At 42.9% G+C, this 27,032-nt stretch overlaps 1 protein-coding gene across 1 annotated transcript in view; it reads left to right on the top strand.

The window, feature by feature from the left end:
* The first annotated feature begins 500 nt into the window (after positions 1 to 500).
* LOC311241772 (thioredoxin reductase 1, cytoplasmic-like) overlaps positions 501 to 27,032 on the top strand; it is a 48,344-nt gene continuing 21,812 nt past the window's right edge. Inside the window, exons 1-12 of the mRNA XM_084330679.1 lie at positions 501 to 545; positions 1,167 to 1,301; positions 4,931 to 5,003; positions 5,194 to 5,301; positions 8,477 to 8,619; positions 11,252 to 11,367; positions 13,714 to 13,942; positions 14,536 to 14,569; positions 14,902 to 14,996; positions 16,081 to 16,157; positions 20,703 to 20,862; positions 26,751 to 26,858. Coding sequence (XP_084186805.1) covers positions 1,218 to 1,301; positions 4,931 to 5,003; positions 5,194 to 5,301; positions 8,477 to 8,619; positions 11,252 to 11,367; positions 13,714 to 13,942; positions 14,536 to 14,569; positions 14,902 to 14,996; positions 16,081 to 16,157; positions 20,703 to 20,862; positions 26,751 to 26,858 — 1,227 coding nt within the window. The 5' untranslated portion in view covers positions 501 to 545; positions 1,167 to 1,217. The remainder of the gene's footprint in view (positions 546 to 1,166; positions 1,302 to 4,930; positions 5,004 to 5,193; positions 5,302 to 8,476; positions 8,620 to 11,251; positions 11,368 to 13,713; positions 13,943 to 14,535; positions 14,570 to 14,901; positions 14,997 to 16,080; positions 16,158 to 20,702; positions 20,863 to 26,750; positions 26,859 to 27,032) is intronic.

The following is a 27,032-nucleotide window of genomic DNA, read 5'->3' as shown; positions in this document are numbered from 1 at the left end:
GACTAATTGTGAGGAAGAATTGCCAAAAAAGTATCCCATGTATTTCCGACTTTGTAGCTCTGAGAATTAACGTAGGTCGGAGATGACGGTTTTCCCCACTTCCAACGTCCCACCTCACACACTGTAAACGAATGCACCATCATGTCCGTTGTTCGCTATTGTACAGACTGTTCCCACAAAAACACCCTCACATCGTCTAAATAAAATAAAAACATCATACCTGATCAAAAATATTTCTTTGTTTGTTGTTGTAATCATATATCTATTTGTATTTGTGCATCCAATCGAAGCTGAAACGTGCAGGATTATTCAGAGTGAATTGTCTGGATAATGTAGGCTGGTAAAAAAAAATAACAATCAACCAATTGAATAGGACAATCGTTATGTCCATTTTATTTATTTAAAAAGTATAATTGTGAATCAGTGGTTTTTTAGCCGAGATAAAGCTGGGAACGAGGTTACTTGCGCATGCGTACTCACCACACTATTTCTGGGTCAAACGGATTCGTGTAGAAACAGCACTGTACTCTCCTGTCAGCTGCAAGGTAGCCTACTTTTCTCTGGGAAGTTTATCCTTTAATTTTTTTTGGTGGAGTCGTAACTGTAGGTGCATGCAAAACGGCAGGTTAAATATGAACGTTTAGTCCTATGTGTTTTTATGAAGTGTTTATTAGCTGTTTTCCTAAACACTGAACCGAACCAAGCAGCTGTGGTACACGTGTCCTCTAAAATAAAACATGTAATTCAACGTTTCTCCAGAAGATGTCATCATTACCAAGAAATTAAATGTGGGAAAAAAAATCAAATTAGGAGCAGTCTCAAAACCCACTTTGCCTATAGTTTCACTGGAATTCTGTTGCTAGGTTTTGGACCCAAGTTTATTTCCTGTCAGTTATTGCATTAACATGCAAACATTGCAACAGGAAATAAACTTGGGTCTATTTAGAGTGTTTATGTTGTCAAGTTGAAACCGTCTATGAGCGGTCACTAGAGAGGTAACACCGGTCTAGACTTGAAAGGGAGGGGACAGAGTCCATATTTGCTTGCCTTGCTTGCACTAGAAAGTATTGCTAATCTTAAATCAGTGGATCTCTGTTAGCAGGGTGGACATACAGGCTATCTATCTGGTATGTGTCAGTTGTTTCATTTGTCTGTCTCTTTCCAAGACTCAAACAGAGAAGCAGAAGGGTTGTCTCCTGACATTTGAGCTGTGAGACATGGAGCAGTACAGCCCCCCAGGGCTCCCTGACTATGATGTGCTGGTGATCGGAGGCAGCTCGGGGGGCCTGGCCGTGGCCAAGGTTGGTTCACTGTGTTTACGTCTATTCTAAAGTCACAGAAATGATTAGTTGTAATTAAAGGAACACTGCAACTTTTTGGGAAATTTGCTTATGTGCCATCTCTACCCTGGAGTTAGCAGATACATACCCCTTTCTTCTCTGTGCATGCATTAGGCTTAGGGAACAACCGCTCCGTTGGCCTAGCTTAGCGTCATTCACTGGAAGTAGGTGTGCCAGTGTGTAGCCTAGTTCCAAATACACTCCAAATACAACTCCAAAACGTTCCTGTAAATATGTTGTGACCTGTGTGTTTACCACGTTGGAGAGAAAAAGAATTATTAGACATTTTCTTTTTCTAAGGCGATATATACTTGGAACTATTTTTTGCCGAACCACTGCCACTGATAACTTAACCACTGATTTCATCACCTCAAAAGCCCTGGTGCTTTTTGAAAGCATACATACAACAAAATACCGCTGTTTTTTTGTCACATCTCTCTCATGAGGGATTAAAGCCCAAATCCATTTTAACCATATTATGAATGTTGGGTATATTCACATACCTTTTACAGACAGAAAACACAGCAGATACTAGAAACTAGGGCTGACCCCTATTAGTCGATTAGTCAACTAATCGGTCGAAAGGAGCCGTAGTCGACTGCCAACCTCTTAGTCGAATACAAAAAATATATAAATTATAATAAAAAAATTTTTGTCATTTTTTCCAAAAGAAAAGAGTCCTAGAAGCGTGGCTAACGCTAATGGCACGCATACCAGAGGCTAACTGCCTACAAAATCAGGCACAGAGGCACTGAAAGAGGATTTCACCCATCTAATGAACACACTAGACTAGACAAATATCAAGATGTATCCATCAGTGGACCAATTGCATGGTTTTGCAGAGGACAAGAAGCCGTCAGTCGACTCCTTCAGACATTAAGCACCCCCACAGCCCAAATGGAATGATAAAAAAATATATATATATTATACTTTTTTATTTTATTTTTTTATTTTAGTCAGCCCTACTAGAAACACATAAATGGTACATTTATATAGCGCTTTAATCCAAAGTGCTTTAAAATTTTGTTCCTCACATTCACACACTGACAGCGGAGGTGACCATGCAAGGTGCCAACCTGCACATCGGGAGCAATTAGTGGTTAAGTGTCTTGCTCAAAGGTACTTCAACATGTTGCCTGGGAGGAGCAGGAATTGAACCGGGAACCTTCTGACTACCAAACGACCGCTCTACCTCTTGAGCCACTGTCGCCCCCCACATATTTAAATCAAATCAAATCAAATCAAATCAAATTTATTTGTAAAACCCGCAATCACAAGTTAATGTCCCCATGGGCCGGACAAGTCTTCTTTAAACAAGTCAAGAAGAAACATCACAATAAACCAAGAACAAAAACCCACCATGAAATCCAAAATAAAGGAAAAGGAAAAAAGCACAACAAGCAATGTGGAGGAGAGAAACCTTAGAAGGGCTGTTCAAGGGGGAATCCCCCTTCTTGGATGTCAGTGATAGTAGTGTTGCTATGGATGATCGATGGGTGGAGAATAAAACAGGCAAAATAGTTGGTATGTTATGTATGTATGTACATATACGTGTAATAAAACAAATATGTACATGCAATAGCAACTGGGGTACATAAGAACATTTTTGGAAGATTGAAATTGAATAGAGCTAAGACAACAAACAAAACAACAACAACTAAGACAACAACAAAAGAGAAAGCACAGGGAAACGAGCGCTAGTATGAAAATAGGATAACGGCTACATTTCAAGGCTCGAAGCTCAAAATATCAGAGTCATATTCCGTTTGCACATGAGTATGTATTCCGTTCGGATCCATTTGAAGTATGGGGGGCGACGTAGAGAGGATCGCATCATCATGGTCATCACCACGAGACGTCCACTCACAGGGAGACAAGGAGACGGGGACAGGCGTTAGACAGTTTGCGTGTTTGTGGTGGGCGGACATAGCAATAGAATAGATACATGTAGTAAGTATATATCTGAATAGAATAGATACATGTAGTAAGTATATATCTGAATAGAATAGATACATGTAGTAAGCATATATGTGAATAGAATAGAAGTACTTAACCCAGCAATGAACTAGAACAGGCATGGTTTAGACCAGTGTTTCTCAACTGGTGGGTTGCGACCCAAAAGTGGGTCGCGGGGCCATTTTGAGTGGGTCGCGGATGTGTGTAAAAAATAATAATAATAAAGCTAAGAAGGATATATTTTATTTATTATTATTATTATTATTATTATTATTATTATTATTATTATTATTATTATTATTATTATTATTATTATTATTATTATTATTATTATTATTTTATTTGATTTCATTGTGTTTTATTAGCCCTAGTTGCACTTTTGTTGCAACCCCAGTTATCCCATTAGTTCCCCCAAACTTACTGTAGGTCTGTTATGTTAAGCTAAGAAGTCTGCTAAGAAAGCATATATTATTTATTATTATTATTACTATTATTATTTTATTTCATTGGGTTTTTAGCCCTAGTTGCACTTTTGTTGCACTTTTTTGTGTTTATTTCATGTTTTTAACAGTGCACGAAAGATTGTGTATTACTGCAAAAATGAAATAAATCATAGTGGTTAAAAAATTTGGGTCGTGACTTAATGACTAAGGAAAATGTTGGGTCGCGAGGCTCGACCACTTGAGAACCACTGGTTTAGACGTTGTAGGTCGGACAGAAGATGGTATGAGGCTGATCCATGATCTCAATGGTGCTCATAACCAATGTGGGGGTAGAACAGTCACTGCAACCTTGGCCATCACTACGAGACAACCACTCAGAGCGATATGGAGATGGGGACAGGGGTTAGAGAGTTCCTGTGTTTGTAGTGGGCGGACATAGGAGCAATAAATACAATATATATTATATCAATTTTCATGTTGTTCTTAGTCCTTGTGTCAAGCAATCAACTGTTTTTACATTGCCGTCTAGAACAGTGTTTGTAAATGGACTGCATTTATAATAGTGCTTTTATCCAAAAGCGCTTTACAATTAATGCCTCGCATTCACCCATTCACTCACACACCAACGGCGGAGGCAACCATGCAAGGTGCCAACCGGAGCAGTTAGGGGTTAAGAGCCAGAATAGAACCTTCTGAATACCAGATGACCGCTCTACCTCCTGAGCCACTGTTTGTCTGTCTGTCTGTTTGTCTGTCTGTCTGTTTGTCTGTCTGTCTGTCTGTCTGTCTGTCTGTCTGTCTGTCTGTCTGTCTGTCTGTCTGTCTGTCTGTCTGTCTGTCTGTCTGTCTGTCTGTCTGTCTGTCTGTCTGTCTGTCTGTCTGTCTGTCTGTCTGTCTGTCTGTCTGTCTGTCTGTCTGTCTGTATGTCTGTCTGTTCCCCAATACGATCAACAAGTAGACCAATCAGAGCTGCTGATTTCACGACCAATCAGAGCTGATGATTTCACTGACGTCACACTGCTGAAACAGATACAGTAGGTAGCCCAGCCAACCAGCAAGCCACTAGTCCTTGTGCCTATTTGGGGCTTCAGGGGGTCAGGATGGATTTTTAGAGATGTGTAAATAGTAAATACTTAACCCAAATCCCCCCTCTCTTCTCTTTCTTTCTCTTTCTTTCTCTGTCTTGTTTAGGAGGCTGCTGGTTTCCAAAAGAGGGTGCTCCTCCTTGACTGGGCAGCTCCCTCTGCCAAGGGCACTAAGTGGGGTGTGTACTTTATTCATTTAGATGAAACAGTTTGTGGTGGTACACAATTCTCCTCTCCTCTCCTCTCGCTTCTCTCTTCACTTCTCTTCTCTCTTTTACTCTTCTTTCCTCTACTCTCTTCTCCCTTTCTGTCTTCTTCTCTCCTCGACTATCCTATTCTCACCCCCTCCTCTCCTCTCCTCTCCTCCAGATATGGGTGAAGATATGAGTAGCGTCAGGAAGCTGGTGCACCACGCTGCCCTTCTTGGCAAAGCCATCCAGGATTCTCAGAAATACGGCTGGAAGTTGGAAGGGAAGGGTGAGAGAACAACAACTGTCTCTTTCTCAAAGCTCTTGAAACATTATGCATTCTTTAGTTTAAAGCTGCAATAAAAAAATTAAATAAAAACATACAGTCTTGAAGAGTTTGACATGTAGATGTTGGAATAAGCTTTACACTTTTTCATCAGAATATAGATTGGCTTTACACTATTGTCAATTACTAACATAAACAACAGTTCATAGCCATAAAATACAGTAAATGCAATTAAAAGCTCATATTTACCCGTTGTCTAGTGTTTTTATCAAAAGGTCAGTCAATCAATTTGAAAATTACATCGAAAACACAGAGACCGCTCAAGGCCAGCAGGTGCCACAAATTACACATTATCGCTTTTTAAGCAATTTTTCACTCTAGTAGAACATTTCCCCCTTAAACCACACACAACTTCATCACAGTTCCAAGTGCAGGACATTTCCAGCATTAGCTTCTCCGGGTATATCCACTTGTCACCACAAGCATGCAGCTCTCAATATTGATAAATGCAGACAGGCAAAAAAAATTACTTTTTACACCATATACAGAAATAATATCGAGTCTCCTTTAGGGCTGCTCGATTCTGGCAAAAATCATAATTATTTGGATTGCTATTGAAATCACAATTATTTAACATGACAACTGAATTTATTTAACCTTTCTTCTCGACCACCAAAAGTTGCCTTTCTATCATCTTCTACAAGTTACCAAAGACGTTTCAAAATAACTGGAACATGCGCCATGGCTTCCTCCGCTCTCTCAACACGAGCTGAAACTACTGTTCAGGCTTGGGGGGGGGGGGGGAGGGGCGGAGTGTCACGACTGAACTAGTGGAACCCAATGTGCAAAACACAGAGACACAGCAAACAGGACTTGGTATAACCCAAAAGACAGGTATACTTTATTGTATAATTGTCCAAGCAGTGGTTGGTAAAGCCACGGGGATACGCATACTGTCCAGGGGCTAAGAGAACGAGCAGGGTAGTCAGCCAGGCGGGGGGGGGGGGGGGGTCATACACAGGATCTGTTCCTCAGATGGTCCGGAGTTTAGGCAAGGGCAAGGCACGGGGTTGTCAGACAGGTAGAGGCCAGGCAAGGGATCCAGGAGTAGAGACGGCAGCACGGGGAGCCAGGTGAGGGATGGGTAATACATACTAAGCTACGATCTGGCAGCATGATGACATCTGCGCCAGGTTTAAGTAGGTGCAGCAATCAGCACACGGATGTCCATCAGTTGCTCCCAGAGCTTCCCCACAGCTGACTCCGAGTCTGTAATTAGAGAGATAAGAGAGAGAGAGAGTAGACAGGCGGGCGTAGGGTGTGACATGGAGTGCACCGCTGTGAAAGAAGAGTGTGCTGCCTTTACTATTACCCTGCCCATACATGTACCTCCCCTCCCCCCCCCTCCCCCATGCCGCTACGACGCCCACATTTCCACAAGGGGATCAATAAAGGAACATCTTATCTTATCTTATCTTATCTTAACTTAACACAAGACCAAATGAGAGCAACGTGGCCATGCGGCACAATCATTGTTTTTAATCTTGATTATCTTGTTTTCATGATCGCGGGAAGCCAATATCGTTATTTAAATTTAAACTCAATTAATTGCCCAGCTTTATTAGTCTCCTTTGCTGTAGTGTAGCCTATTCATATATGATATTATGGGTTTTTGTAGACTGGGATTCCTGACCAAACCTAAGTGAGTGTTGGTGGCGACTGTGGTTCTGTGTTACTCAGTAGGTAGAATGCATGATGCTAATAATGGGAGAACTATAGGTTTGATTGCCACTGGGGCCATCCAGGCTGACCCAGACTGACCTGGGCTGAATGGTACTACCGGTATGCACTGTAAGGTATTGCACTTGTGAGCTTCTGTTTGGATACCGGTGGCAGAATCCAGCAGATAGCTCATGTCACGTCATCTCATGCCATGTTGTTACAACAAGAGAGATGAGTGGTTGACCGATATGGGTTTGCCAATGGCCAATGCCAATATTTACAGATGGGCGATATATAATGCAGAGTTTTTCTTTTGTGTGCGTCTGATCAAATACAACAATTTAATAATAATAATAAAAAATGAGTCACAAAATTGCTGAACTTAAATTTACATTTAATTAACACTAATGTTATTGTCTGTCTGCATTGTCTCCGTTTGCTTAAGTGAGATCTGCTCTCTGTCTCTGCGGTGCACTTATTTTAAAGTGTTCACTCTCACAGCCTGCTCATCATCTACCAAGTGACGTTAGAGGAGACAGAGCTGTTCCACGAATCCACTACTATCTCTCGTTAAACACTGTGCCAAGTTAGCTTGTTGTATTGATTCAGCAGCACACACACAGGACAGTACAGTCAGTATTTGTGAACATGCACCACTCTTTCCTAACCCTCTGTGAACTCTCCAAACTGGGATGTAACATCTGATGCTGCTCCATAGACATCGAATGGGGGGCTCTGACTTTTTACGAGTCCATACAATGTTTGTGTGAGCTTTTACACCCAAATGAGGTTGTAATTCTGGACGAAACCTTCTAGCGATGCTAGAATATAAACCTCATTGCTGTGTAAGAGCTCACACAAACATTTTATGGCCTCATTCATTGTCTATGGAGCAGCCCCAGATTTTTACATCCCAATTACATCACGCCTGGGGCGGTCCTCTCTAGATCTCTAGCTTTAGGAGAGAGTGGTGGATGTTCACAAACACTGACTGAGGCACTGTCCTGTCCTGGGGCACAGGAAGAACATTATGTGAATTCTTAAAGGAACACGGCAACATTTTGGGAAATTAGCTTACAGTCTTCTCCAGAGAGAGACAAGAAGATAGATTCCAGTTTCCTCTCTGTGCGTTCAGTAGAAAGCTATCTGGCTGCATGTTAGCCTACCTTAGCACAATGAATGGAAGCGGACATGACCGGGTAGCCTAGGCATTGTCCAACTAACACCTCTCCCCCGAAGGCTACCCGGTCATGTCCGCTTCCATTCATTGTGCTAAGCTAGGCTAACATGCAGCCAGATAGCTTTCTACTGAACGCACAGAGAGGAAACTGGTATCTATCTTCTTGTCTCTCTCTGGAGAAGAAGGTAAGTTAATTTCCCAAAATGTTGGCGTGTTCCTTTTAAGATGGGTGGTGTTCCGCTTTTAAAGACAAAAGTGCTGTATGAATGTTGTTAGTGTCCCATAGCTGGGGTGAGATGGTGGAGGGAGTCCAGCAGAGTGTGAGGTCCCGGAGCCTGGAGCTGAGGAGGGAGCTGAGGGCGTGCGGCGTCACTGTCCTCCACGCCCACGGAGAGATAGTGGGGCCTCACACAGTACAGGTACTAGGCACATATAGACGTTTTTGATGTGATATAATCAAACCAAATCTCTTGTCATTTAAGAATAATATTGCCTCTAAAATTGCAGATATCAATTTGTGAGGAACTTGATTCAATATGTGCTTGTTTTTTCATTCAATTTTAGGTGAACGAATTGCGTGCCACTATTAGGGCTGTCACTATCAACCGAACCTAGTATAATGTTAATTGATCAAACTGTAGATTAGAATAGATTAAAATGTATTCTGATTCTACAGCACAAGTACAGTAAAACAAAAATAAGTTGGCATCTACAGTAAAGTGCATTAACAATATACAGTGTAACAAGTGATTCAAATGGAATATATTATATATATATAAGAAGCTATCAAGCTACTGAGTAAATATGCTAATCGGATGTATGTACAGTATTATTATGTATAGTGCTACAGGTATAAATACACTATGGTAGTAAGCCATACTGGCCATTGGTATAACTAGTAAGAGTATGTATGGGATATATAGATATAGTATATACAGGTATGTATACAGGTATGTAAACAGGAATATATGTGCAGAGCAGATATAGATAAGTATATATACGGTATATGTACATGACTATCATACAGTGTTATATGGGTAGACTGTAGGATGAAGTAGGTAGTTATGATTACAGTGTACGGCAGTTGTAGAGAGTGAAAACAGGTAGGTTTAAATTGAGTGTAGGCAACAGAGTTCAGAGTTTGTACAGTATGGGTAACAGAGCCTAGAGTATAGGCAATGGAGTTCAGAGATTATACTACTGTGTGTGTGTGTGTGTGTGTGTGTGTGTGTGTGTGTGTGTGTGTGTGTGTGTGTGTGTGTGTGTGTGTGTGTGTGTGTTCGTGCGCGCGCGTGTGTGTGATTGAAATTATGTGATCAAATTCAAAATGTATATGAATGAATTCATATTCAGGCGCCTTGTTCCCAAAAACCTTTGTTTTCATGTCTGCTTCCCTCCGTTTCTCCTCTCTGCCTCACTGATGATTGCATTTATTTATTTAACATTTTATTTTGGATTTCATGGTGTTTTTTGTTTTGTTCTTGATTTATTGTGATTTTTCTTCTTGACTTGTTTAAAGAAGTCCATGGGGACATTAACGTGTGTTGTCGGGCCTTACAAATACATTTGATTTGATTTGATTTGACTGCTGAGCACAGCAGAGGTGGGAACTGTGGATTGGGGCTACACGAGTTCATCCAAACTGATCAAATCATATGGGCATAAAACTCGCTACAGGAGTTATGTCCACCATTACAAATATAAGGATGTCGCTCATCTTATCAATCGTGACGTTCTTTCACCAGAAATTAGTGCATTCCATAGACTGAAAAAATAAGTGCCTTCGTAAATTGTCTGTAGGTTATAATAGAGGATTCTAATTTACATAAAAGTTCAAAATACTTAAACAAATGATCTTTTACTTTGGATTTGTTCGAACTTGATCTTGTGAAAAGGTAACGGCCCTAACCATCACAATTTAATAATAAATGGTGCATTTATATAGCGCTTTAACATTTTTGTTCCTCACATTCACACACCGATGGCGGAGGCAACCATGCAAGGTGCCAACCTGCACATTGGGAGCAATTAGGGGTTAAAAGTCCTGCTCAAGGACACATTGACACGCTGCCCGGGAGGAGCGGGAATCGAACCGGGAACCTTCTGACTACCAGACGACCACTCTACCCCCTGAGCCACTGTCTTAATGGCATGGCAAAAGTATCCGTGAAATACAATAACAATGATATTGAATTGTTGCCGAACCCTTGACTGCAAATATCCATCCTTAACTAACTTGCCTAGTCAAGGAAATAAAAAGATATATATATATATAATAATAATAAAAACTACTGGAGTATTGACTGAGACATCGAGGAAGCAAGATGTTGGTCCCCCTGGTTACTTCGGTCATAAGCTGTGGACAAATATGCAGACCTGAGAGCTATGAAATGAATGGAATGGGACTGAAAGTTGATAATACTATACAATAATAATAATAATAATAATAATAATAATAATAATAATAATAATAATAATAATAATAATAATAATAATAATAATAATAATAATAATAATAATAATAATAATAATAATAATAATAATAATAATAATAATAATAATAATAATAATAATAATAATAATAATAATAATAATAATAATAATAATAATAATAATAATAATAATAATAATAATAATAATAATAATAATAATAATAATAATAATAATAATAATAATAATAATAATAATAATTGTAAACGTAGAGGAGGCTTATTTGATTGAACAACTTTGTAATGTTTGGGGTCTTGACGTGGTGTTGAGTTCTCAGTGAGGTCATGGCGTGGTGGTGTTGAGTTCTCAGTGAGGTCATGGCGTGGTGGTGTTGAGTTCTCAGTGAGGTCATGGCGTGGTGGTGTTGAGTTCTCAGTGAGGTCATGGCGTGGTGGTGTTGAGTTCTCAGTGAGGTCATGGCGTGGTGGTGTTGAGTTCTCAGTGAGGTCATGGCGTGGTGGTGTTGAGTTCTCAGCGAGGTCATCACCTCCCATTAATATTTCTCCCACTGATTGCCTTGTTGTGATGTCACTTCCTGTACTGTGCTGCTTGTCCCAACAGGCAACAGACATCAACGGGAGGAGGACGAGTCACACGGCGGAGACACTGGTCATCGCCACCGGAGACAAACCTCGATATCCAGACATACCCGGGGACAAGGAACACTGCCTCATCAGGTGCAGCTCTTAAACTCACCACCGGGGTCGGAGAAAAGTACTTTTTATAATGCCGCAGTTATTATTTTCGGACCTCAAACAATCCTGTGCTGCTGGGGAACCTGGGTAGCGTAGCGGTCTAAACACTTGCCTGTCACCATGGAGACCGGCTCAGTCAGATGTTTGGCCGGCAGGTTAGCCGGTGGGGTGTGAGTCCTGGTTGACTCCCACTGGCCTGTTGAGCGGGGAGGGGATCTGGGGGACACAGAGTGAACCTGTTTAATTTGAGATCAAATAAACAATGTAGTGACATTCAAAAGGGTGAATTATCTATACCTAGCAACTACCTAGAGTGTTTTTTACACACCGTTTCAACATGAATGGCGGTGAATGGCAGTTTAAAAATGTAGGCTGAGATCTACTGAGAGCTATCTACACTAAGCTAAGCTAAGTACACACTGTATACACTTACGTAGACAAAATGTGTTGAAGATAGGGGCAATCTCTGCTAATGGCAATAAGTCAAAATTAGACTGGCATGGTCCTTTAACATACTCTAAAGGGAAGGTTCTGTGTTTTCCCATCTGTATATGTAACATTTTATATATAGATATGTCGATTGCCACCCAGAGCATTATTACCCATGACAGCCACAGTTTAGAACTAAATATAATGCACTAAGTCACTACTCTTAATTTCCTCTGTGGAATCTACAAATCGCTGCTGTTGGGACAAAACCTCATAACTCCATTTTAATTTTTTTTTTTTTTATATAAATCAACTCCGTAGATCATCCTCCATATGTGTGTGTGGGTTTTACAAAGTTTAAACAATGGGAAAGCGTTAAACCGATCATCTGTCTAAACCTCCTAACTCTATTCACCCTCAAATCTGTGTTTGTTTTTTTCATCTGCTGAAAAGTTGGGTTTTTGGAGTTATGAGGTTTTGTCCCGACAGCAGCGAAATGGCATTTTTGCAGCACTTTCATCTTATCCCCATTTGAAATCATTACCATAGCAAACAAGAGAGGCTAAGGCTGGAAGCACACCATTAATGGTGGTACTCATTTCATGAGTAACAATGTTTTTAGTGGCAATCAACACAATGGGTAAGTGAGTAAATTATTAGAACTTTTCTTTTAAATGATTAAACTTCTAGGCTTCTGTTTGTGTATTCAAACCCGTACCGGTGTGTGTGTCTTATCGGGTACTTTGGTCTCCTCTCATTAACTCTCAACATTATCTCTCACAACGTTTGGCTAATACTCGGACTGAACTTCATTATACAGTCTGAAAGTGGTTTCCAGTCTGGCTGATTTCAATCCGTTTCACTTCATTATACAATCTGAAAGTGTTTTCCAGTTCAGCTGGTGTTATTGTGGTCAACAGACCTGATGGCTATCAGTAGGGCAGAGGCTAGATGCCCTATTGTGGGGAACATACCCAGAATAAGACAGAGCACTCGTCTTGATGCTTTTAACGCATGCGTACTACACTACTACAGTCATAGACCCTCTTTGTGATTATAACGTTACTAGAGCTAGCCACTAGTAAGGACAAGAAGCATATGACTGAAGCCAAGCTATCTACCTAGCCATTCATGCTAGTGAAATAGAATTTGACTGCAGTTAGCAATCTAACGTTAGCAGTGTTAGCGGGACAATGGTATGGTGAGTTTCTTATGATTATTCGATGTTCCATTTGATACACAGCATCACAACCGATTGGTAACATTAATGACTAGCATGCTATGTATCTTGGCTTTGCTAACTACAGTCAAATGGGTCTAGTGTGACTTGCTCCAGTAATGTTACAATCACAAAGAGGGTCTATGACCGCAGTACGCATGCATTAAAAGCATTCCAGACGGGTGCTCTGTCTCAGTCAGACCGGTGGTTGGCACGGTTGGAGGTCCAACCAGAGAAAGCACCGATCAGGGGCAGTGGGACCAGAGACCCTGAATTACAAAATGATCCAAAAGTAGGCGGTGCAGAAAGCACCGGGTGACACGGTGGCTCAGTGGTTAGCACTGCTGCCTCACAGCATGGAGGTCCTGGGTTCGAACCCCAGCAGGGGGCCTTTCTGTGTGGAGTTCGCATGTTCTCCCCGTGTTCGTGTGGGTTTCCTCCCACACCATAAAGACATGCATGGTAGGCAGGGACCACAGATGAAAACTAGCTCATTAGCTAATTCTGGCACATTTACATTGATATTGAAACTGAAGATGTTGATTAATGTGCACTGTCCCTAAAACTAAAACTAGCTAGTGATTCAGGGACTGAATCCAGGCGTTCACAAAGTCTTCCCAGTCTCTCTTTTGTCTGATCCTATGCTCTCTCTTTTCTATTTCTCTCTCTCACTCCCGTAGCGATGACCTGTTCTCTCTGCCCCACGCCCCAGGCCAGACCCTGGTGGTAGGTGGGTCTGCCGAGGGTCTGGAGTGTGCTGGCTTCCTGTCTGGCCTGGGGTCAGAGGTCACCGTCCTGTTGCAGCATGGTGGCCTTCTTCCAGGGTTCGATAAGAAGATGGCTCAGAAGATAGAGAACCACATGTTGGTTCATGGAGTCAACTTCATCTATCACTGCTCTCTCAGCAAGGTACTGAGGGAGATAGGAGTCAAGCTGGGGGCAGCGGTGGCCTAATGGTTAGAGAAGCGGGTTTGTGACCGGAAGGTCGCCGGTTCGATGCCCGGGACCGGCAGGAAAAATCTGCCGCTGAAGTGCCCTTGAGCAAGGCACTTAACCCCCAACTGCTCCAGTGGAGTTGCTCAGTGGCCAATGGTGTCAGACTGTGGTTGTACTGGGCAGCTCCCAGGTGTGAATGGAACTGTGTGAATGTGAAGCAGGGCGTAGCTGAAAAAGAGCATCTGTGCTCAGAGAACCTACCCTGGGTAAATAAAGGTTAAACAATGGCTATGTGTCTAATCTGGCCGTCGCTTATTAATGGCTTGTTTGCAGTCAACATTGTCGAAACGGATTGTTTTTTAATCGGTTAATTTCCGTTTTATACCATTTTGGCATGAACTAACGACATATAGCGTCGTTGGCACTCAAAGTGTTTAAATGTTTGATACCAATAAGGAAATGTGATTTTTTTGTGGTAGAGAAGACCCAACATATAATGTGTCTTTGTTTTCCCCCTCTGTGTGTGTGTGTGTGTGTGTGTGTGTGTGTGTGTGTGTGTGTGTTAGGTGGAGCAGGCTGAAGCTTGCAGCAGTGACATGGGTATGCCAGTTGTTGCTTTTACCAAGCCTTAGGCCATAGTCAACATTTTAACATTAATTTTGGACCCATTTTTTAAATGTTCATTAATCAATCATCTTTGGGGGAAAGCAATATCACACCTTTCTAAAAGCTCTGTGGATGTATTATATATATATATAAAAAGATATATCTAGAGCACCTTTAAATAGAATAAACGTTGGTTTTGACCGTGTTATGTTCAGATAAAATCCAATTTGTGTATTTAATTATCGGCAAACTTTTATTTTGTGGTATTTTTAAAAAAGAAAGAGAAAGAAAATAATAATAATATTTAATTTTTTACAATTTCCAAGCATCTTCTGCGGTGACACCTCGGCCTGGCAGCCCTGGCAGACTGAGAGTGAGCATTGTGTCAAAGGACAACCAGAGGACACAGGAGTTTGATACAGTAGGTGGTCAAAAAAAGCACTTTGATGAAACAGTTTGATTTCTGTCATTTCTTTTAAATTATGTTTTTTTTTTGGTAGATATTTTTATTGGTTTCTCCGGGCAGTCCGGTACAGAGAGAGAGAGGAAGTATGGGAGGATAGAGGGGGGAAGACATTCGGCAAAGGTCGCCGGGTCCGGGAGTCGAACCCGCGACGGCCGTGTGGCACCACCGCACGTGGTGCGCCACCCTGCCGCCCCGATTTTTTGACATTTCTATAGATTTCTTTATTGGTTTATTTTCTTATCGGCTGATGACTATGATCACATACATCCACTGTTTATAAAGTCTCATGTGATGAAATGTTTTTTTTTTTTATCCACTTTTTCTCCCATTTTCTATATTTTCTCCCATCCCAATTTCGTATCATCCAATTCAACCCTCCCCTGTCACGAACGCTGTTTCTTGCCTCCCACAAGCCGGCTGCAATGTGGACTAAGTCATACATAGCACAAGTCCCCTCCGGTACTTGAGGTAACAGCAGTCGCATCTTTTCACCTGCGCAGCTCGATCTCTCAGTGGCGAGGAGTAACGCGTGGGAGGCTCACGCTGCCCCCGACACTTCCTGATTCTACTGCGCAGGCGCACCAACCGACCTGTAGGAGTCGCTGTCCACAACGCCCGATCCCCACCCATCAGTTTCCCACCCCCTAATACGGCCAATGTGTATTAGTACGGACGACCAGCTAAACTGAAAGCAATGTGGAGCGCTGGGATCGAACAGTCGAGCCCAGCGTCTTCGCATTCGTGGCGAGCGCCTTGCCCACTACGCCACGTAGCCGCCAAAATCTATTTCTATTGTTGGGGTTAACTTATGGAACAATGCTGATATACATTTAAGAATGAGTAATTGTTACAAATGTGAATAATTTTTTAAAATTCACATTTGAATATAGGACAGGTGTTATGCATTATGCTTCAGCCTGTAGCTTTTCAGTCACTGCCAGAATCAAAGACCGTTGACGGTCTGGAAGGATTATTGTGCATATTGTATTGTGTGTGATGACTGAATAAAACGACTACTAAAACTACTACTACTTTGCAGGTTCTGCTTGCTGTAGAGAGAGAACCTCGTGCCAGTGGCATTGGCCTTGAGGTTGTCGGGGTGAAATGCAACCAAGAGTAAGTCTAGTAGATACATATTTCCCGCTGTGTGTGTGTGTGTGTGTGTGTGTGTGGGTGTGTGTGTAGGTGTGTGTGTGTGTCCTTACACAGCACAAGTACAGAACAATGAAAAGAGGTTTGGCAACAGTAAAGTGCAATAGCAATATATACAACGTACAGGTGATTAAACTGGATATAATATATATGCATGTATGTGTTTGTATACTGTATGTGTATGTTCCATTGCATAGTACAATTTATGTGGTGTGTGCCTGTGCCTGAAAGCTTTATTGATAGATGTGATATATTCCAATATTCTAAATACTCGTGTTTTATCAATAAAGATCAGAGAGGTGTGCTGCTTATGTACTATTGTGGAAGCAGTGTTGGACTACGGTGATGTAGTTTATAGGCTGCAGCTTCAACTCTTCGACCCCCATAGGACTCGGTCTATCACTCTGCCCTCAGATTCATTACTGGTGATAGATGTGATGCTCACCATTGCATCCTTTATGATACGATTGGTTGGCCCTCTCTGTTTATCTTCAAGGCCCTTATTGTTAAGCTACCTTCTTATATCACAGCATTGTTGGAATGGAATTGTAGAACCTATGTATGTGACCCGTTCTAGTGACTGGCTAGTTCTTTTGCTTGGAACTTGGCAAATCTGTATTGGCGCTACAGAACGCTCACAGTAGTCAAAAACAGAAGTCACGAATAACAATAGAAATAAGTCTAAGAATAGAATACGGTCAGGGATATACATTTTCTATGTTATGTATATACATTCTAATATAAAATATACAGTCAAAATATACAGAAATATACAGTGTACGGTAGAAAGTGTGGAATTGTACGGTGTCGATTTAAGAGTAAAGTAAAAGTCCAGGAAGATTTGATGGTACTGTCACCCTGTGCTCAGTGATGCAGTGAGGCACAGTGATGCATTATTATAGAGTCTGATGGCTGTCGGAATGAAGGACTTCCTGTGCCGTTCAGTGCTGCATCTCGGCAGTCTTTAGTCTAACACTGAACGTGCTCCTTCTGTCAGCCAAGTCTCATAGCTCATGGAATGACCTCCCAACACGCTCTAAAGATTGAGATTCTCCCCTCTGTCTTCTTGACATGTTGTTGTGATTTGAAATGCTGTTATTTATGACTGTTTTTTTGTCACTGTAAATGAGGGAAAAACCTCAGTGCCTTCACGAGTATAAATAAAGGTTTGAAATTAAATGAAAATGCTTGAGATAGGTTGACTGTTCAACCTGTATAATGGAACACACAAATCTATATCAAATTGTTTCATTTGAATTGAATCGAATCAATCTTTTATAATCTATGTCTTTTTTCAGTGGATGCGTGAAGACTTTCCGCTAAACGTTTATCTCCAGCACGCCTCCCGTCCTGCAGATGTCTCTATTTTGCCTCGCTCTGTCTTCAGCCCTATATGGGACCAAGCCTTCTTGGACTAACTGCCCAAGTAGTACCAGCCCTTGGCCCCACATATCAGATACTTTGACTGTAGTATAATGATCTTGATATTTGACAGCCCTTGCCGTTAATGGCTCGAGGATTGCAGGCCTTTGGAGGAAAAGGGCCAAGAGACTGCAGTCTCGGCCGTAAAAGATAGCCAGGCGGTGTAGCAGAGAGGCTGCTTTCCAAGACAACATTAAAAACATGTTGTGGAACCTCTGCAACATTAGAATTCTATGCAGCGATGCAGAGGTAAAATAAAAGGTTGATAAACTACCGTAATTCCTCTAATAGTAACCCCGGCTTGTATTTGTTTCAACTGTAGCGGATACCAGGCTTGTATTAGGAGGAGGCATGTATAAGAGAGAGGCCTATATTTCTAATTTTCAAACAGATCATAATGAATAAATCAACATTTTGTGTCAGTTTGAACCCAGTAAAATGTACTGGGTGCATTTATTGAAACCAAGTACTGTATGAAATACGGTAGTAAACAGTGCAATTACAGGTGGTCAAAAAAAGTTAAATAAAGTAAAATAGTGCAATCACAATACTGGTATAATAATAATAATAACTTCGTTTTATACAATTCTGAGGTAGGCTTACTCTTAGGCTACGTTTAGACGAGCGTTTTGGGATGGAAGTCTGAACAGAAACCGCAAAAGTCCTCTTGCGGTTTCACTTTTAATTTTGCGTTTAGACAAGCGTTTTGGGGTGGAATTCCCCGTCTAGACGAGGCTGTAACAACTCGAGACAACGGAGCCCTGCTGTCACACGATTGGCGCATATGTCACATGACGTGCTGTGAAGACCCGCCCTACTCTGCCTCTGATTCGCAGAGTGTGGGTGGGGAATGTGATTGGACCAAAGCAGAGTCACTCACAGACAGTGGGTCCAGTCATAATAGTTGTGATAGCCGCGGGACAGATTATTGTGTCTTTAAAAGTACTGCCAATGTAGCCTTCAAGTGATCTCCGTTGATATAGTCAGACATACTTGCTTTGTTTACGTCTCGGCTACTGGCGCATACCTGCTACCTGTGACGTAAGCAGTACGCGCGACCAGAGCCGTGACAACCCTTTCGTCATCGTTTTAACAGATTTATACGGTTTGACAGTTTAGACGAGAGCGCAAAGGTTTTGCGTTTCTAGGAATTCCACCCTGGAAGGTAGTCTCACTTTTTTGCGGTTTCACCCCGTAAAAACGCCGTTTCCGTATAAACGAAAGGCACATCCGAAAAAATATTTTTGCGGATTCACCTGCTAGCGTTTCCGTCTAAACGGGGCCTTACTCTTGCTCTTACTCTTGGTAAACATTAACACCATACCATTATATGGTATTTACTGCACAGCCAGGCCAGCATATAACAACAATAACTAAATATACCCGGCTTGTATTAGGAGGCCGGCTTATAATTGCTTAGCTCAACAGCGCACCCGGTCATTAATAGAGACCCGGTTTTTAATTGAATACCGGTTACTATTAGAGGAATTACGGTATGAATAAATTTCCTACCTCATGAAACCTATTGTTGTTCTCTAGTCTACAAGCTGAATACATTTCCTACCTCATGAAACATATTGTTGTTCTCTAGTCTACAAGCTGAATACATTTCCTACCTCATATAACCGATTGTTGTTCTCTAGTCTACAAGCTGAATACATGTCCTACCTCATGAAACCTATTGTTGTTCTCTAGTCTACAAGCTGAATACATTTCCTACCTCATGAAACATATTGTTGTTCTATGGTCTACACGCTGAATACATTTCCTACCTCATGAAACCTATTGTTGTTCTATAGTCTACAAGCTGAATACATTTCCTACCTCATGAAACCTATTGTTGTTCTCTAGTCTACAAGCTGAATACATTTCCTACCTCATGAAACCTATTGTTGTTCTCTAGTCTACACGCTGAATACATTTCCTACCTCATGAAACCTATTGTTGTTCTCTAGTCTACAAGCTGAATACATTTCCTACCTCATGAAACCTATTGTTGTTCTCTAGTCTACAAGCTGAATACATTTCCTACCTCATGAAACCTATTGTTGTTCTATGGTCTACACGCTGAATACATTTCCTACCTCATGAAACCTATTGTTGTTCTCTAGTCTACAAGCTGAATACATTTCCTACCTCATGAAACCTATTGTTGTTCTCTAGTCTACACGCTGAATACATTTCCTACCTCATGAAACCTATTGTTGTTCTATGGTCTACACACGCTGAATACATTTCCTACCTCATGAAACCTATTGTTCTATGGTCTACTACACGCTGAATACATTTTCTACCTCATGAAACCTATTGTTGTTCTATAGTCTACACGCTGAATACATTTCCTACCTCATGAAACCTATTGTTGTTCTATAGTCTACAAGCTGAATACATTTCCTACCTCATGAAACCTATTGTTGTTCTCTAGTCTACACGCTGAATACATTTCCTACCTCATGAAACCTATTGTTGTTCTATAGTCTACAAGCTGAATACATTTCCTACCTCATGAAACCTATTGTTGTTCTCTAGTCTACAAGCTGAATACATTTCCTACCTCATGAAACCTATTGTTGTTCTCTAGTCTACAAGCTGAATACATTTCCTACCTCATGAAACCTATTGTTGTTCTCTAGTCTACAAGCTGAATACATTTCCTACCTCATGAAACCTATTGTTGTTCTCTAGTCTACACGCTGAATACATTTCCTACCTCATGAAACCTATTGTTGTTCTCTAGTCTACACGCTGAATACATTTCCTACCTCATATAACCTATTGTTGTTTCTTTGCTCTTGAAAGCGCGTTACGTTTCACTTTCGGCTTTGGGCGAAGTCATAACGAGTCCCACCTCCTTTGATTGACGGGCAGCTAGTTTGTTAGATTTCGAGGAGGATCGTAATATGGACCAATCAAATTGAAGCACACAGGCGTGTGTTTCCACACCTCCAGTGCACTCTTTTTGTGTTCTACGTCATCACCCCCTGCGCATGCCTCGTCCTCCTCATGCTGGAAGAGCACCAATTTCATCAACTGGTTAAAAAACTCCATTGGATATGTGTGTGTGTGTGTGTGTGTTTCTGTCTGCAGCACTGGCAGGGTGCTGGTGAACGAGAGAGACCAGACCAGTGCAGATCACGTCTACGCCGTGGGGTCAGTGCAGCACGGCCACCGCCCCGCCACCGCCGGCCTCTCCGCGCACGCCGGAACCCTGCTGGCCCGCCGGCTCTGCGGAGGAGCCACCGCCACGGTACTGACAGGAAGTTAGCCCTGTGTTTACTTACCCTGCTGGGAAGATCTGCCGTCGCCAAGTGCGTCAATACTTTTACCAACGGATTTCCAGTTCCCTCGATCTGATTGGCCGGCCACTGACGTTTCTGGTCGTGTGACATGTGCGGCGGCCAATCGTGTGACTCCTGTTTCTTTCACCGGTTAAGCTTAGGCGACTCTTTCGAAGTTGGTTAAGGTTAGAGTTTGTCTTAGAGCAGGGGGCGATAGAACGCCAGCCCTGATTCCAAACTCTAACCTTAACCAACTTCGAAAGAGTCGCCTAAGCTTAACCAGTGATAAACTAGGCGTTAGGTAGTTTGCAGGCTGTTAGACCCGGAAATGGGCTAAGACACAGCTCGTCACGCGATTGGGCGCGCATGTCACATGACCAGAAACGTCAGTGGCCAATCGGATCGCGCCAGAAACGTCAGTGGCCAAGCAGATCGCAGAACGCGAACGCGGAACTGGAAATCCGTTGGTAAAAAAATAGACGCGTCCCAAGTCAAACATGTGTATATGTTTACATACTGAAAGTATATGCTTTTGTATATTAAGTGTGTTAAAAGTACTTTTCTGAGAGTCTTCATCTTGCAATGTATTTTTGGTGCTTTTTATGTGCTAATTCAAAGCACATGTTTGGTATGATAGTCATTAATATGCTATAAGTGTGCTAAAAGAAGAAGAAGAAAAGAATATCATGAAAAAAGCATGTCAAGCCTATAGGGAACCTATAGGACCAGAGGTACCAGCTAAACATAATACCGGTCAGCTGACGTATACATCTGGGACGATTTTATTCCTTAGATAAGTGATAATAAACAAAACAAAATAAAGTAAATATATATATATAAACCAGGTGAGAGAGAGAGATGAACCAGGTGAGAGAGAGAGATGAACCAGGTGAGAGAGAGAGAGATGAACCAGGAGAGAGAGAGAGATGAACCAGGTGAGAGAGAGAGATGAACCAGGTGAGAGAGAGAGATGAACCAGGTGAGAGAGAGAGATGAACCAGGTGAGAGAGAGAGATGAACCAGGTGAGACAGAGAGAGATGAATCAGGTGAGAGAGAGAGAGAGATGAACCAGGTAAGAGAGAGAGAGAGAGATGAACCAGGTGAGAGAGAGAGAGATGAACCAGGTGAGAGAGAGAGATGAACCAGGTGAGAGAGAGAGATGAACCAGGTGAGAGAGAGAGATGAACCAGGTGAGAGAGAGAGATGAACCAGGTGAGAGAGAGAGAGATGAACCAGGTGAGAGAGAGAGATGAACCAGGTGAGAGAGAGAGATGAACCAGGTGAGAGAGAGAGAGATGAACCAGGTGAGAGAGAGAGATGAACCAGGTGAGAGAGAGAGAGATGAACCAGGTGAGAGAGAGAGATGAACCAGGTGAGAGAGAGAGAGATGAACCAGGTGAGAGAGAGAGATGAACCAGGTGAGAGAGAGATGAACCAGGTGAGAGAGAGAGATGAACCAGGTGAGAGAGAGAGAGATGAACCAGGTGAGAGAGAGAGATGAACCAGGTGAGAGAGAGAGAGATGAACCAGGTGAGAGAGAGAGAGATGAACCAGGTGAGAGAGAGAGAGATGAACCAGGTGAGAGAGAGATGAACCAGGTGAGAGAGAGAGATGAACCAGGTGAGAGAGAGAGAGAGATGAACCAGGTGAGAGAGAGAGATGAACCAGGTGAGAGAGAGAGAGATGAACCAGGTGAGAGAGAGAGATGAACCAGGTGAGAGAGAGAGAGATGAACCAGGTGAGAGAGAGAGAGAGAGATGAACCAGGTGAGAGAGAGAGAGATGAACCAGGTGAGAGAGAGAGAGAGATGAACCAGGTGAGAGAGAGATGAACCAGGTGAGAGAGAGAGAGAGATGAACCAGGTGAGAGAGAGAGATGAACCAGGTGAGAGAGAGAGAGAGATGAACCAGGTGAGAGAGAGAGATGAACCAGGTGAGAGAGAGAGATGAACCAGGTGAGAGAGAGAGAGAGAGAGATGAACCAGGTGAGAGAGAGAGAGAGATGAACCAGGTGAGAGAGAGAGAGATGAACCAGGTGAGAGAGAGAGAGATGAACCAGGTGAGAGAGAGAGAGATGAACCAGGAGAGAGAGAGAGAGATGAACCAGGTGAGAGAGAGAGAGATGAACCAGGTGAGAGAGAGAGATGAACCAGGTGAGAGAGAGAGATGAACCAGGTGAGAGAGAGATGAACCAGGTGAGAGTGAGAGATGAACCAGGTGAGAGAGAGAGAGAGATGAACCAGGTGAGAGAGAGAGAGATGAATCAAATCAAAATCAAATTTATTTATAGGGCCCGACAACACACGTTAATGTCCCCATGGGCCGTACAGGTCTTCTTTAAACAAGTCAAGAAGACAACATAACAATAAGTCAAGAACAGAACAAGAACACCATAAGGTCCAAACATTTTTTAGATGAATGCAAATAAATGAAAGAATGCAAGCACTCCCAGACATACCCCACGCGAAGGTAAGGAAAAACTCACTAAAACCTAACAATAGGGAAAAAAGCTCCACAGGCAGTGTGGAGGAGAGAAACCTTAGAAGGGCCATTCAAGGGGGGATCTCCCTTCTTAGATGTTGGTGATAGTAGTGTTGCAGACGGACAGTTGGTAAGCATGCACTCATGTGTGTGGTGAAACACAGATGAGTGCATGCAATAGCAACTGTAAATTTTGAAAAATTAAAGATAGAGCTAATAGCGATAGCAACTGAACATTTTGAAAGATTAAAGATAGAGTTGATAGCGGATCTATTTGAGGCACAGGGGCGGCGCAAAGAGGGTCACGTCCTCCCCGTCTTAGTCACGGGACATTCAACACTCCGGTCGTTGCTCAGGGACAGCCGGAGACAGGGAGATAGGGGGTGGCGCAGAGAGGGTCGCGAACTCCCCGACATCATCGCGGGACATCCGGCACTCCGGTCACCACTACGAGACCTCCGGAGACAGGGGGGCACGCAGAGGGGGTCGCAATCTCCCGGCCTTCGTCACGGGACGTCCAACACTCCGGTCAACACTCCAGGACAGCAAGTCATAGGAAGACAGGGAGACGGGACAGGCGTTAGACAGCTCATGAGATTGTAGTAGGCGGACATAGCAATAGATACAAGTGGTAGGCATATATGTGAATGGAGTAGATATATGAAGTAAGCGTATTATGTGAATAGAATAGAAGTACTTAACCCAGCAATGAAACCGCGTTGACTGTTAATCTGTTAACAGTCTGTTAATCAGTTGACAGGACCACAGACAGACGGCGGTGAATAACTGATCCAAGGCCTCGGAGGTGCATGTAGAGCAGTCACTACAAGCTTGGCCAAGACCCCGAGGCATCCATCACCTTAGTCAGCGCCAGGAGACGGGTACTCAGAGAGAAGGGGGAGGGAGGGGGGGGGGGGGGAGGGGGGGGGGAAGAGTTAGAGAGTTCCCATGTTTGTGGTGCTGCAAAGGAGCAGACATGCAGTACCCAGGTGAGAGAGAGAGAGATGAACCAGGTGAGAGAGAGAGAGAGATGAACCAGGTGAGAGAGAGAGATGAACCAGGTGAGAGAGAGAGAGATGAACCAGGTGAGAGAGAGAGAGAGATGAACCAGGTGAGAGAGAGAGAGAGATGAACCAGGTGAGAGAGAGAGAGATGAACCAGGTGAGAGAGAGAGAGATGAACCAGGTGAGAGAGAGAGATGAACCAGGTGAGAGAGAGAGATGAACCAGGTGAGAGAGAGAGAGATGAACCAGGTGAGAGACAGAGAGATGAACCAGGTGAGAGAGAGAGAGATGAACCAGGTGAGAGAGATAGATGAACCAGGTGAGAGAGAGAGAGAGATGAACCAGGTGAGAGAGAGAGAGATGAACCAGGTGAGAGAGAGAGATGAACCAGGTGAGAGAGAGAGATGAACCAGGTGAGAGAGAGAGAGATGAACCAGGTGAGAGAGAGAGATGAACCAGGTGAGAGAGAGAGATGAACCAGGTGAGAGAGAGAGATGAACCAGGTGAGAGAGAGAGATGAACCAGGTGAGAGAGAGAGAGATGAACCAGGTGAGAGAGAGAGAGATGAACCAGGTGAGAGAGAGAGAGATGAACCAGGTGAGAGAGAGAGATGAACCAGGTGAGAGAGATGAACCTCTCTCTCTCTCTCTCTCTCTCTCTCTCTCTCTCTCTCTCTCTCTCTCTTCTCTCTCTCTCTCTCTCTCTCTCTCTCTCTCTCTCTCTCTCTCTCTCTCTCTCTCTCTCTCTCTCTCTCTCTCTCTCTCTCTCTCTCTCTCTCTCTCTCTCTCTCTCTCTCTCTCTCTCTCTCTCTCTCTACTTTCAATGATTTTAAGTAGCAAAACGTTACACTATAAAAACGAACTGGATAGTTGATGATTATTCTTCAATCAATATATAAGCCATTCTCTTTTTCGGTGTGTGTGTGTGTTTCATCTCATTCGATTCCCGCTCCTCCCGGGCAGCGTGTCAAAGTGTCCTTGAGGCGAGACAGTTAACCCCTAACTGCTCCCGATGAGCAGGTTGGCACCTTGCATGGTGTTATTAACAGCTACACAACACCTATCCCAACATAATAAGCCTGTCATCGCCACGTCCTAAAACCCCCTGTTACAAGAGCTTATAATGGCTTATGTGCTAAAGTGATAAACACAATTCTAATTATATCATGTCTTAAAAGAACAAAAAAACAAACCATAAAACAAAATTAAACAGAGATGAAAGGGCCCTTGTGTCCGTATTGAAAGGTTAAAGGATTTATACATGCATGTGTTTGTGAGAAAGTCAGTTGGCTGTGTTATTCCAGGTCTGTTCTTTTAGTGGTGGTCACCAGTTGGCCCCACGAACCATTTAGGATGCCCTGAATTCCCATGGACAATAATAGCCACGGAGCGACACACGCTGGGGAGTCCAGCGCTGGGGCACGACCTCCCCTCCGCCCACTGACCACACGCCTTTTCATATTACGCCCCTGTCGCCGTGCACTGGGCTAAGGCAGGTCGGTGTTTCTTTAAAGGGGCATGCCGCACCTTTTTGAGAATTGACGTACGTGTTATTCCTGTGCCACGGGACACTTGGGTCAATATTTGTGAACATGTGCCACTCTCTCCTGAAGCTAGAAACCGGAGAGAGCCAACGTGTGGTGTCACCTGGGGGTTAAGCGTGGGGCTGCCTCACACGAATGGGGTACTTTGTGGAGCCGTAAAAAATGTTAAGTTGAGTTCTCAGATACAAATGAGAGTTTCTTACTGGTCTAAAGCAGGATCTAACCCTCATTTGGGTGTAAGAGCACACAAAAGTCACCCATTGATTGTCTATGGCAACTTTTGCATCCAGGAGACATCACAGACTTGAGGGTTCTTTCTCTTATTTCTAGCTTTAGGAGAGAGTTGTGCATGTTCACAAATGTTGCGTCCGTGCGTGCGTGCGTGTGTGTGTGTGTGTGCGTGCGTGCGTGCGTGTGTGTGTGCGTGTGTGCGTGTATGTGTGTGTGTGTGTGTGTGCGTGCGTGTGTTTGTGTGTGTGTCTCTCTCTTTCTCTCTCTCTCTCTGTCTCTCTCTCTATCTGTCTGTCTCTCTCTGTCTCTGTCTCTCTCTCTCTCTACTTTCAATGATTTTAAGTAGCAAAACGTTACACTATAAAAACGAACTATATAGTTGATGATTATTCTTCAATCAATATATAAGCCATTCTCTTTTTCTGTGTGTGTGTGTGTGTGTGTGTGTGTGTGTGTGTGTGTGTGTGTGTGTGTGTGTGTGTGTGTGTGTGTGTGTGTGTGTGTGTGTGTGTGTGTGTGTGTGTGTGTGTGTGTGTGTGTGTGTGTGTGTGTGTGTGTGTGTGTGTGTGTGTGTGTGTGTGTTTCATCTCATTCACAGTGTGACTTCACTAACATCCCCACTGTCCTGTTCACGCCAGTGGAATACGCTGCCTGCGGCCTGTCAGAGGAGAGAGCCAATATTCAGTTTGGAGAGGCCAGTGTGGAGGTACGATATCACATCACACATACTGCAGACCTCAGACCAGCTGAATGCCCCGGACAACTCCCTTCAGTCCAAGAAGAATTCAAAGGAATTCAACATTATGGGAAATGCGCTTACCGTCTTCTCCAGATTCAAATCAAATCAAATGTATTTGTATTAGGGATGCTCGATATTGGC

Source organism: Notolepis coatsorum, assembly GCF_963971535.1.
Source record: "Notolepis coatsorum genome assembly, chromosome: 15".
Classification (NCBI taxonomy): Eukaryota; Metazoa; Chordata; class Actinopteri; order Aulopiformes; family Paralepididae; genus Notolepis; species Notolepis coatsorum.
Note: the sequence above shows the minus strand (reverse complement) of the source record. Positions and strands in the feature narration are given on the sequence as shown.